This window comes from Etheostoma spectabile, chromosome 5, assembly GCF_008692095.1.
Source record: "Etheostoma spectabile isolate EspeVRDwgs_2016 chromosome 5, UIUC_Espe_1.0, whole genome shotgun sequence".
Lineage (NCBI taxonomy): Eukaryota > Metazoa > Chordata > Actinopteri > Perciformes > Percidae > Etheostoma > Etheostoma spectabile.
In genome coordinates this window covers 21,657,475-21,669,237 of record NC_045737.1, presented here as the reverse complement: position 1 = coordinate 21,669,237, position 11,763 = coordinate 21,657,475, and the positions used below count along the sequence as shown (strand labels likewise).

The 11,763-nt window shown below is 39.6% G+C and overlaps 2 protein-coding genes across 10 annotated transcripts in view; both read left to right on the top strand.

The window, feature by feature from the left end:
- lifra (LIF receptor subunit alpha a) overlaps positions 1-10,816 on the top strand; it is a 20,388-nt gene extending 9,572 nt beyond the window's left edge. For all 3 annotated transcript variants that reach the window (XM_032515623.1, XM_032515624.1, XM_032515625.1), the window contains 17 exons: positions 184-384; positions 511-647; positions 1,196-1,349; positions 1,610-1,885; positions 2,065-2,191; positions 3,123-3,253; positions 3,385-3,527; positions 3,623-3,776; positions 4,432-4,496; positions 4,816-5,053; positions 5,314-5,499; positions 5,670-5,771; positions 5,936-6,082; positions 6,245-6,382; positions 6,579-6,672; positions 6,905-6,971; positions 7,128-10,816. In XM_032515623.1, the coding sequence (XP_032371514.1) occupies positions 285-384; positions 511-647; positions 1,196-1,349; positions 1,610-1,885; positions 2,065-2,191; positions 3,123-3,253; positions 3,385-3,527; positions 3,623-3,776; positions 4,432-4,496; positions 4,816-5,053; positions 5,314-5,499; positions 5,670-5,771; positions 5,936-6,082; positions 6,245-6,382; positions 6,579-6,672; positions 6,905-6,971; positions 7,128-7,832 (2,964 nt within the window). In that variant the 5' untranslated portion in view covers positions 184-284 and the 3' untranslated portion in view covers positions 7,833-10,816. The remainder of the gene's footprint in view (positions 1-183; positions 385-510; positions 648-1,195; positions 1,350-1,609; positions 1,886-2,064; positions 2,192-3,122; positions 3,254-3,384; positions 3,528-3,622; positions 3,777-4,431; positions 4,497-4,815; positions 5,054-5,313; positions 5,500-5,669; positions 5,772-5,935; positions 6,083-6,244; positions 6,383-6,578; positions 6,673-6,904; positions 6,972-7,127) is intronic.
- A 416-nt stretch (positions 10,817-11,232) lies between these two features.
- Positions 11,233-11,763, top strand: part of spef2 (sperm flagellar 2) — a 19,042-nt gene continuing 18,511 nt past the window's right edge. For all 7 annotated transcript variants that reach the window (XM_032515620.1, XM_032515619.1, XM_032515618.1 and 4 more), the window contains exon 1: positions 11,233-11,487. In XM_032515620.1, the coding sequence (XP_032371511.1) occupies positions 11,430-11,487 (58 nt within the window). In that variant the 5' untranslated portion in view covers positions 11,233-11,429. The remainder of the gene's footprint in view (positions 11,488-11,763) is intronic.

The window sequence follows — 11,763 nt, the reverse complement described above, 5'->3', positions numbered from 1 at the left end:
GCACCATTGCCCCTCCCCCCCCCCTCCCCCCCACACTTTACACCCCTGGCCCGGTTTGATGTCCCAGCTGGTGTTATCCAATCGCAAGATGGTCTCTAGTTTATGTGTGTGTTTTAGCAGATCTCTATTGTATTCATCGTACATTTACCGTTTGATTCTCTCTTCTGCTGTCTTTTTCCACAGGGCAACCTGTACTGTCTTGCTCTCAGGATGTCTAGAATGGTGTTGCTGTAGTGGACCACCACCTTAGCGTCTGCAGACAGTGACCCCGTCTGTTAAACACCATGCCTCGCTTAAGTGTCAGTCTCAGCTCAAAGCCTAACTGTAGCCCTGTCATCTGTGTTCTCCTGGGCCTCTTGGCTATACACACTAATGCCAAAGATGGTAAGAACCAAACTGTATTAAGGGCCAATACTACCCTCAACATTTTGATGAATCAATAATCTCAATGCACAGGCTGTCAAAATTATAGAATTAATTCTGTTTTCATCTTTTTTTCTTTTCTTTCAGTCCTTACTGTACCCCAGCAGGTGAGCCTGTCAGCCAACATGTATAAACAGCATCTAACCATATCCTGGCTGGGGGGAGCAGCCACAACCTTTGACCTCATGATTCTAAGAACTGAACTCAATGAAACTGTCTTCTATGTAAGAGCATTTCTTTATATTTTTCTTAATTTGTTCTCATGCTTTTCTTATTGTACAGTTATGCCACATGTTGGTTAGATTCTCATGTAAAATTAGCCCTAACCAACACATTTTTGTGCAATTACGTATACTGAATAAATAATTTTGGATAAGGTTCCCTTATATTTGTTTTTGTCTTTTTAAACGATTGCGACCAAGAAACGTACTGGGTAAAACATTTTACAGTTGGAAAGTACACTTAAGAAACAAATCAATATGTGACACTGTTTTTAAACATATCTTTGGCATTTCTGTACTTCAATTTCTTGTCATTTATTGGCCGACATATACAGTACGCTGATACAGATTTGTCTGTAATGAGCTAATATTAGTCAATATTAATGGTCGGACTCTAAAAGGAGCTTTCAAAGCTATATTTAGTTTATTTGCCGCACACCACATTCAGAAATGATATACTGTACATCATTCTTTTCCCGCTTAAGCTATGACTATCATCACCAACAATCATTCACCGAATTGTTCTTTCCCTCACTGCGTATCATCTGTAGGAGACAGTGTCTGTGACGATGAATCAGGTGAGTGGTCGGCACCAGTGGAACTGGACCTCAGTTGAACCTCTTGAGTGTACCTCGCTGTCGATCAAAATCCGCTCACGAGATGGACAGACAACAAGTGAATGGAGCAATACTCAGATACTTCAAGGTCAGAGGGGCAATAATTACACCCATATATGATATATTGTAGGACACCATTAACTAGAGAAACATGAATTGCTGCTTTACCTAACCTGTCAATTTGGGATCAATATAATGCATTTATTCATTTAGGGGGAGCTGAAGCTATTTCAATTAAAATAATGTATATATACTGTATATAGATCTTTATTTATTTGTCCCTCTCCTCTTATGGCTATCATTTGACAATTCTAAACACTCTGCTCTCTTCTTCCTCACTCTTTCCAGGAAACGATCTCCCGAACAATGAAGCATTCCAGATGTACCCCCAGGACAGAATTGTGCCGGTGGGGGCCAACACCACCTTCTGTTGCATTGTGGAAGAGGGGAAGCAATTTGGTACCATTCGCTACAGCAACACAGTCATGAACACAACACGGCTAAGTCGGCGAAGTTTTGCCACCACAGTGGTTAATCAGGAACTGTCCGGCCAGACGGGAACCAACATTGTCTGTTTTGACAACCCGAAGACAAAGCTGTCTGGAACAGTGGTGTTTGTTGGATGTAAGATGAATAAGTGGATGGAAAAAAAAAACCTGAATTGTGAATGATTGTCATATTGAATTAATGTGCTTGTAGTGGCAAAGAGAGGCAGTTAAGAATTATTGATGTCTATGTTAACCTTTATTTATATATGTATATGATGAAGCATCTAAGTTTCTGCTTGTTCTCCCCTTCCCCAGATCCACCACTGCCCACTGATTTTGAGTGCGAGACTCGTGACTTAACCTCAGCTGTGTGCCAGTGGAACGAAAAACGAGAAACAAACTTGTATGGAAAACGAGGAACACGCTACTCGCTGAACAACAGGTTGTTAACTCGCAAACCTCATTTGGACTTACATGTGTACCCAACAAAATGGCTGTAACCCGACCTGAAACCTTATGGTGTGTTGAAAACCGTTGGGGTCGGGTAGCAGTACTGTACACACATGCTCATTCACAAAAGGGTCCAATTTCTAAAATATATGGAGTAGGACACAAACTTGACCCATCTCTGATGTGGAGATCAGTTTCTTAACAGTTTACAATCAGCAAAAGGATTTCATATGACTGTAGCTTAAAATATGCATGCTTAAATTACATATCTGCTGTCACAAAATGCTGTGGTTGATCTGCTTTGCTTTCATACTTCAAAACCAACGGCACCGTAGTTCGTTGGAACCAGATGCACATTTTCAGGCAGTCACAGTTTAGTTCACATCATCTAATCACTTAAACAAACCAACAATTAAACTGCTTTTGTTTGAAAGCAACTTAAGATATCACCATAAGTAAAAAAATCAAAACAACATACTCCAATAATATAATGGTATCAGACACAGTATATTGGAAACTCACAGTGGAAAGTCATAATTTTCTGGGACAGAGGAGGCAATAATGGACAAGCCAGGATGTGGTACAATGCGACTGTTTTTGAAAGATTATCTTTGCATTATTTATGATTTGTTACCCCTGCCTTTCTCTAAAAAGCGTTTTCTGCCCAGAAATAAAATTATAATGAGAGGCTGACAAGAAATATAAAGCACTTCTTAGTAACCACTGGTTGTTTGCCAGACCTTTTACAAGAATTGTCTGTAGGCTGGCTTGAAGAGACGTTACATTATGAACGTGTTTGGGCTTGTGTCTGGATCTATAGGTTAGATCTAGTATCTTAACTCATTATATTTTTATTTAATTTGGTGGGTTTCTGTATTGCTGTATATATTTTATTATTTATAATTATTTTTATTTTTTTAAAGGAACTGTACTTTGAGCAGCCCACAGGAGAAGCAGTGTAGCGTGGCCCAGTGGGAGGGTAACTTTACACTGGTAGCCGTAAACCCTCTCGGCCAGTACAGCCTCACTGACTCTGCTGAGATCAATCACAGAGGTAGGTGTATGACCCTCACCTTCTCCAAATCAATGAATGGATTTATACCAATCTGTCAAAGTAAAGGTAGACATGAAATACACCAATAAAAGTAGTTTTTTTTGTTTACTTGTTTCAACCTTTCTCCTCAGTGTACCCAGTTGCACCAGACAACCTAACCTTTGTTGTCCATGCCTGGAATGCCACTGTGTTGTGGCAATGGAAGTACAACAGCTATTCCTCTCTGGCTCTTGACTGCCAGGTAGAGCTTGACTGCCAAGGGTACAAAACAAAGGTGAGTGAGTGAGTGAGGTAGGGAGGGAGGAAGCATCTTTGTGACCATCACTGTACTAAACAGCAATATATTTTAATGCATGTGTGTCTGTCCAGCGTACCTTTTCTGGTGTTGGTCTGCGGTCGGTGGTTCTGTCAGACCTGTATCCTGATGAGGATTACAGTGTTCAAGTCCGCTGCGGTGCCCAGCAGAGTTTCTGGAAGTGGGGAACCTGGAGCAAATCGTTTTCCTTTAAAACCAGCAATTATGGTAAATGGTTTATTGGAGGTATCTTTATCTATTTTCAGATAATTCAGTGATTTTAGGGCTGAAACTAATGACTATTTTCATCTGAATCAGTCTTGTTCATATCATCTGTGACTGGTTTATTCTATATAAACTATACAAATGTTAAAAAATGCATTTTACATGTTGTCAGAGCCCAAACTGATGTCTTCAAATTTTTTGCAACTAGTTAATGTTTGGCTTTTTTATTTATTTATTTTTTTTTTATACTGATTAACTACTCATTAATTGTTGACAACAATTGTAGTCAATCAACTGGTTGTTTTAGCCTTACCATAAATGGGCATTAATCAAGTGCCTTACCAGGATACCCTGAGCTGACATGTAGCTAATCATTAATGTTGCTACATGCTATCTTACAGCTACATGTATCTTATTTTTATATATATATATATATATATATATATATATATATATATATATATATATATATATATATATATATATATATATATATATATATATATAATATACACTTCTTTCAATCTTTCAATCAGATCTTTTCATGTCATCATTTTATTGCTCTGTTTCAGTAGAATTGTCACTTAATTGCAATTACAAAACAGCAGCAGTAGTGCCATTTTTCTTTTTCATTTTGCATTTGTTGTGCTCCTTTCAGTTCCAGATGCTCCTGATGTGTGGATGTGGATGAACAAAGACTACACTGGGCAGGTCATTTGGAAGGTAGTTTTTTGTTTTTCACCTTTTGAATTAAATTGTTATAGAATTTGATTGTGATGGTTTTTACTGCAGAGAGCAGCGGAGCTTCACATAAGCAACAATCAGATGATGCAAGTGCATTGCCTGTCAGGGTTCTTCTATTTTAGTCTTTATTCTTCATCTGTGGTTTTCTTCCTCCTTTCTCCTTTTAATCTTTCTCCATTTTTAACATATTGGGAATATACATCATACAAATGTCTGAAATTGTAAGTAAAAGGAGACTTAAAATTGTTCCTGTCTTTCTTTCTCCCCCCTTCCTTCCCTTTCACTTGATTTCTTCTAGCCTCTGACACAAAGACAGAGCCATGGTCTGATCACAGGTTATGAAGTTACTCTCTGGAGCCCTGAAGGAAATTTCCAGCACACAGAATTTTTTTCACCGGATACTTATGCTGTACCAGTCAACCTCACACAGATTGCTAGCCGCAGCAGTGGCAACAAGGTCATGGCAACTGTCATTGCAAAGAATGCTGCTGGGGTGTCTCAACCTGCAAGTGTGCTTATACCTTTACGTCTGACAGGTATGTGGAAACGGTGTGTTTTGGAGATTTTTAGTAAGAAGCACGGCAGCAGGCAAAAAGTGATAGTTTGTTAATTTTTAGAGGCACCAGTTTAAGATGTGTTCAGTCAGTTAAGGTTTAAGGTACTTAGAGCAACTGGATGATTTTTCATTTTCACAGTCATACAACTCTCACTTGATAGCAGCAGTCACTTAATTATAAAGGATAATATAAACCCATGCAGTTCCTACATTTCTGTATACATATTTTATTCTTTCCAGACGTGGAACCCCTTACTGTGTCCAGGGCAGTTTATACCAACAGAGGTTTCCCTCTGTTCTGGCAGCGCAATGCCAACGACACCTGTGCTTATGTGGTTGAATGGTATGAAGCTTCCTGCAAGTGGGACTGCCCTGTAGAGTGGATCAAGTTGGCTGCTGGAAATACTAATGTCACCATTGAGTCAGGTCGGTATTACTACAGTCGAACAGTGTTTAGGGATTTAAAAAGTCAAAAGGAGTTTCACCTTCCCACATACTCAAACTTAACTTTAATGTCTAGTATCTGCCCGTAGGGGGCTGTCAATTGAAATCATACTGTAATGTAATACATAATAATCCACTTTCTTTGCCATCAGCCTACTTCCAGCCGGGTGTGAGGTACAACATTTCCCTGTACAGTAGCTCCTCAGAGGCCCCAGAGCTGCTGCAGCATTGGCAGGGATACATGCAGGAGCTTGGTATGGATAGCACTGCGAGTGAAAAGCTTATTCTTTACAAAGAAGCCATGACTTCAGCAATCATACTCTGCATTTTATTTGCTGACTCTTTGTTCGATTGTCTTTGTTATCCCTCTGACCCATCTCTTCTGTTTTCTTTCCTCCCTTCCTTGCTGCTTCCACAGTCCCTTCCAGTTCTGTTCTCCTGTCAACCACTCAGCAGGACTCTGATATTCTCCTCACCTGGAGAGAGATCCCGCTGGTCAACAGAAGAGGCTTCCTCCTGGGCTACAACATTTACATCAGTGGTGGCTCTCAGTTCACACTTCTAGGTAATTGTATACACATGCTTGCATGCTTCATTATAACATTCATCACTATATGTTGTAGAAAGTGCATTTTGTATCTTGTTAAACTCGCACGTTTCTTCTCATTTCTCCTTTTTCTTTCCATTCCACACCTCTTTCTTGTTTTTCACCCTGTCCTTTGAACAGCCAATCTGTCAGATCTAGAAAGCAGGAGCTACACAGTAAAAGGTCTTTCTCAAGGCCTCTATAACTTTACTGTCAAGGCCTACACCTCAGCAGGCGAGGACAAAGGCGCCACTGCCTCCATTATGCTGGAGCCATTCAGTACGTGAATGTATAATTATGTGTGTTACTACGACTGGAAATAAGCAATTGTATATTCTACAAGTATTACTTTTAATATTATTTGAGGCTATAAAATATGCTTGTATAAATAAATATTGACAAGTGACTACAGGAAAAATAATCATCTTGCTCTAAGTCCAATATCTGTAATATTTCCACTGTCCTGTCCTGACAGCGGATGGGCTTATCCTGGAAATTTTGGCTTCCCTGGGAATCACAGCCTTACTCCTGGCTGTTGTCACCTTCATTTGCTACAAGAAAAGAAAATGGTGAGACCGTGATGCATTTATCCTTTTTCTCTCTCTTGTTTGTGTGTGTTCCATGAATAATGTAAGAAGTACAAACAAAGCAACAGTTAAAAAATACCATATTGGCGAACACCCAGTATAAGCAGCAGCTTATTCTCTACACTGTATTGAAGACAAGCTATTAGGAAGTAATTTTATTTGTTAAGGTTTTTATGATAATGTTTTTTGAAGTGATATCTTGCTTTGTCACCAGGGTGAAAAATGCATTCTATCCAGACATACCAGAGCCCAAGCTGTCTGATGATTGGTCCAGGTCACAGGTACAGTATTAGTCTAATTCAATCTGACCCTCACCAATAAACTCATTGAGTGCTAATTCTATATATTTTTTTATCATCCCTTGTGAGAAGACTATGAGGCGGTTGTCTCCCGTTTAAACTGACCCAGTAAAGTGTTTAACACTGTGTGTCTAACAGGGGCCGTTGGATGTGAAGCCATCTCCCCACAGTTTGGTCCATATGGTAGAAAAGCCTGAGTGGGATTCTAGTAAAGAGGTGCTTGTCGTCATTCCTGAAGAAGACGAGGATGAAGAAGGGCTGGGGATAGGAGACGAGCCAGTTGACACAGATGAGCCAACGTCATTACGCTACTACAACCAAGTTGTAGATGAGCGGCCCTTAAGGCCGCGTTTCCCAGAATCCTCTGATTCGTCTGCATCTTCTTTGGATTCAGCATGCACCGATGTGACGTACACCGGGATCCAGACCTCAGGGTCTTCTTTGGTCTTCCAGCTGGATCCGCAGGGCTCTTCCGAGGGCCACCAACCTAAGGCTGATCTGTCGGTCTGTGGAGAAGGAGGAGGAGGAGGAGGAGGAGGTTACTGGCCCCAGATGCAATCTAGAGCCCCAAGTGATGACACAGGCCTAGCATCACCCAAGCCTTTCCTTGAGCCCCAGGCTGCCAGTGCCGGGGGCTACAAACCCCAGAGCTCCTGGCATTTTGACTCCCCTGTAGAGACTGGAGAAAGTGAGGGCCTGGCACCGTCTCTTGGATCCCCCATCTCAGTTGCTTCCACTCAGTTCCTCCTCCCTGATGGAGAGGAACATGCAGATGAGAAACAACAGCCGTCATCATCGGCAGCAACCTGGTTCACCAACCTGCTGTCATCCACAAAACCATGATATCATCTCTCTCTCACTACTAGCAGACAGGCCAGGGGGGTTAACATAAAACATTCAGATTCATTACTGGGGCATGAATCAAACAAACCTTACCCATATGGTCTTGGTAAAAATCCCCGCCAATGTAGCACTACGTTCTTACAGCTGTACTTTAACAACAATAATTTTATTTAAGGTTATGATGTAGTTAATTTTCTCAGTCATACAAATATAAATCAAAATCAGTATATTTATATATCAAAACATTTCTATTCTGACAACAAATATTTCTTTATACCTCTTTTCAATCATATTTATGGCACCCCCTGGCAACCTGGTGGCTGTTACGTCACCCGCCGTGACTAACGACAATGGGCATTTAGCAATGGCATATTCTGTGTTTCAGTTTATTATCCAGTTTTTAGCTTGCATTTCAGATGTTTTTCTTTCTTATGATGCAAACGTTACACACTACAAAAGAAAACTGAAAGCAAGAAAGTTTTAAACCTAATGACGGAACAATACCAGTAAAGTACATTTTTGAAAGAACACTACAAAAAAACAATTTCAATAGAAGGTAACAAAGTAGGCAAAACCTCTGTTTATCCATGTCTTCTGCTGGTCGGCCATTGGGATACCCTTCCCTGTTTCATGACAGCTTATGAGCTACTGAAAGGAAAAGAGGCATTTGGCTGTAAATAAAAATGATACAATTTTAAAAGGTATTTAAAGATGTCATTCTCCTGGATCAATACCAAGGTAGCTCCTGTTGTTACTGACGTGATCTCTTTTTCCCCAATTACTTTCAACAGTGAGATGTTGGATGAAAGATGCATTTGTGAATGAGAAGAATCATTATTTTCCACATGTACAAGAGTGGTGCTGTCTGGTATGGTCTGGAATTGTGTGGGTGATGAGCCCCTAAATATATACACTGATATAAGCTAGAACATGAATACAAAATATGAGTTGTTTTTTTTCAGTATTTTCTTTTCTCTGTTAAGAAATGCATTTGACAGTCAGGCCAGTGTCCTTTTTAAATGTTATGTGTTGTACATTATCCTCAAGTTAACGATTGATATTGAACAAATTGTGAGAATTAACGTATTTACAGTGTTAAATTGCCTCGATAAATGTAATGCTTCTGGTCATTTGCACCATATTGCCTTCCACATGCTGCCTTGCTCCTAAATGTTATGTACAATGAATAAGAATTACTTACAATAATGCTGTTCCGAACAAATCAGAAATTTATTGTAATGAACATACAGATTACACTGGCACTGAGCGTGACGTACAAAGGATGTGTGTTTTTTATCAATTTTAGTTGGCGTTGAAATTTTACTCTTAGCCCTCTCAGTATATTTGTGTGGTCGCTTTATCTTCAAGCTCAGAGAGATGGCCGACAATGCATTTGAAGTTGATTTGCTGTGCCAAGGCTTGTTTATTTTGAAAAAGCTCTAAGTCTACAATACATACATGTTTTTTTTTCCTTTTTTTCCCCATCTTTTTATTACAAATGAATTCCTTAATTCCCTAATTTCCCTTATTTTGTGACTGGAAAAACGGACCATGGGGAAAGCTATATTGGGAAACTAGAGAATTTCCAAAAATGCTATCACTTTATATTTTTGACAAAAAATGTGTGGAAATGATCTTGTGAATATTGGTCGCGTGACAGCACTTTGGCATCTCCATTATGGTGTCAAATACATGCCACTTATTGCCCAAGTAGACTCCTCATACTTGATTTGCTCCCCACTGATGTGTACAGTGTGGGTGTTAATGATGCACCATTGGCAAGGCTTCCCAAAAGAATCCTTATGCAAAGATTATCCTTTGACATTCTAATCCAGTGGTAACCCGAATGATTTTTTGTTTTTTAGAGCCAGGCCCTTGCTTGCCTGTGTGGCAGTCTGTGGTTTATTGTTGCCAACAAGCTTTAAGTATGACTACTGTGACATGAAGGATGACTTTAGACTAAGTATAATGGATGGCTTCACTGATGAACTGATGACAGGCAGGCAGTCCTCTTTGACTACTGAGAAAAATGTATCACTCCTTTCTCTTTGTCTTGTAAAACTGATCTGAATTTTTACTTGATTATTGGGGGAAATGGTTAAAATAATCAATCAAAAGCTACATATTCTGGCAGTTAAATCGAGTAAAGAATGAACCAACCAGTTGCATTGTAAGATCAGGGATCAGTTCAAGGCAGTGGAAAAGGATGGATATTGTTTTTTAGTATTTAAACATGGCTGCATATTGTTTTCCTTTGAAGCCTGCTTTCTCAAACAAGCACGGCTTTGGAGACTAACCTGTAAATGCTATGTGTTGCATGCTTTTATTTTGATTTGCATCAATAAGATGGCAACTTTTTTTTATATACAACTAACTGTACATAATTGTGTGTCTAGAAAATCATGTAAACTGCATTAGAATTGAACCTGTCTTATAATAACTTAGCCGGCTTTGCATTCCTGTCTTATCACTGCAGTGTCACTGACACATCGTAAGTAGGGCTAGAGTACTCATGCAGATTCATATAGTACATGGCCACTGCTGACATGCAATTTTCCTTTGTTCATCCACATTTTTATTTGGAGTCTATGTTTACTCTGTACGACATTACATTTTTGTGCTTTAAACAGCAGGGTACTCTTGCTGCCTTACTCATCATCTCTGGCCTCAGATGTTTATGCAAAACCGATGCATGTTGTATAAACTATTACTAAGAAAAACTGGCTCATAAATCCTTTAAACTCCATGTGTATGTTACCCTATAGCTTTAAAACACTAACACTGACTAATGTGCACAACACCATGGATGAAGTATTGTGCACCTGAGAAAAGGCTTCACATTTCATAATATTTTGCAGAATATTTTACTAATGATTGAATTAAATGAGACTGCTTCTGAGGTATAAAATAAAATAAATGTTAACACTATGACATAAATCGATTAAAATGCTACTTGTTTAAAGGCAATAAAGTTATTTTTCTGGCCACTTGTCAGTTTGTCAGTGTTTTTTGGTTGTGGCGTTTGGTGTACCTTCATCGTCTGCTTTACGTTACCTGGCAGTCCTTGTTTGGATAGCAGTGCAGGAGAACGATGTATCATTTATTCATGTTTATCCTCGCTGCGCCCCTTATAAAATTTTACTCCGGGCCCCAACCGCCATTTAATGTGCTCTCAACGTTGCCTTCAAGTACATTTTTGAAGTGATTCTTTGCCTTTGTTCCGTAATTGAAGGATGGCTGAAGTGGAGTCTTGCTAAAAACAATCGTCTTCGCGGACCCTCTTAGGTGTGGAATTGAGCAGGTTCTGGATCAGTTTGCAGTCATTACCTCCCTGTTTAAATCATCTTGGGTACAGACAAGCTAACTGATCCAGGACCAACTGTGCCCGCCCATACAGTCTTTGTGCCCGCCTGCTCTCCCATGAGTGCCCCCTCCTGTTGACCTGTCACCATGGCAATAGTGCACCTCTGGGATTTCCTCTGGTCCTTTCTATTTTTGAGCCGTTATTAACGCACTAAAGAGTCGTACTATTACCTGGTAACATGTCCATTAATAAAACGGAAGTATATTGTTCGAGTTAAACTTTAAAGAAAGAAGATGTCGGATATATTGTGCAGGTGGCTGAACGAGGAGCTCCGGCTCTCAAAAGCTGTTGGTAAGTGTGACTGAAGTTAGCAACCGTCAACGTTAGCTAAACTTTGCTAGCTCTGTGGCACACTAGACAAAAAGCTTGTGAAATTACCAAGCTGACAATAGAGCTGATTTAGAAGCCACACATAAAAGTTGATAAACAGTTGTTATCAAAAGGCATAGGATATTGATTTGTAGAGTGGGAGATGTTATCAGCAATGCTATTAAACTTGGACCAATATGGACCAAGCGTATTTTTTTGAAAAATCAAAAAAATATATTATTATTGTTGTTGTTGTTG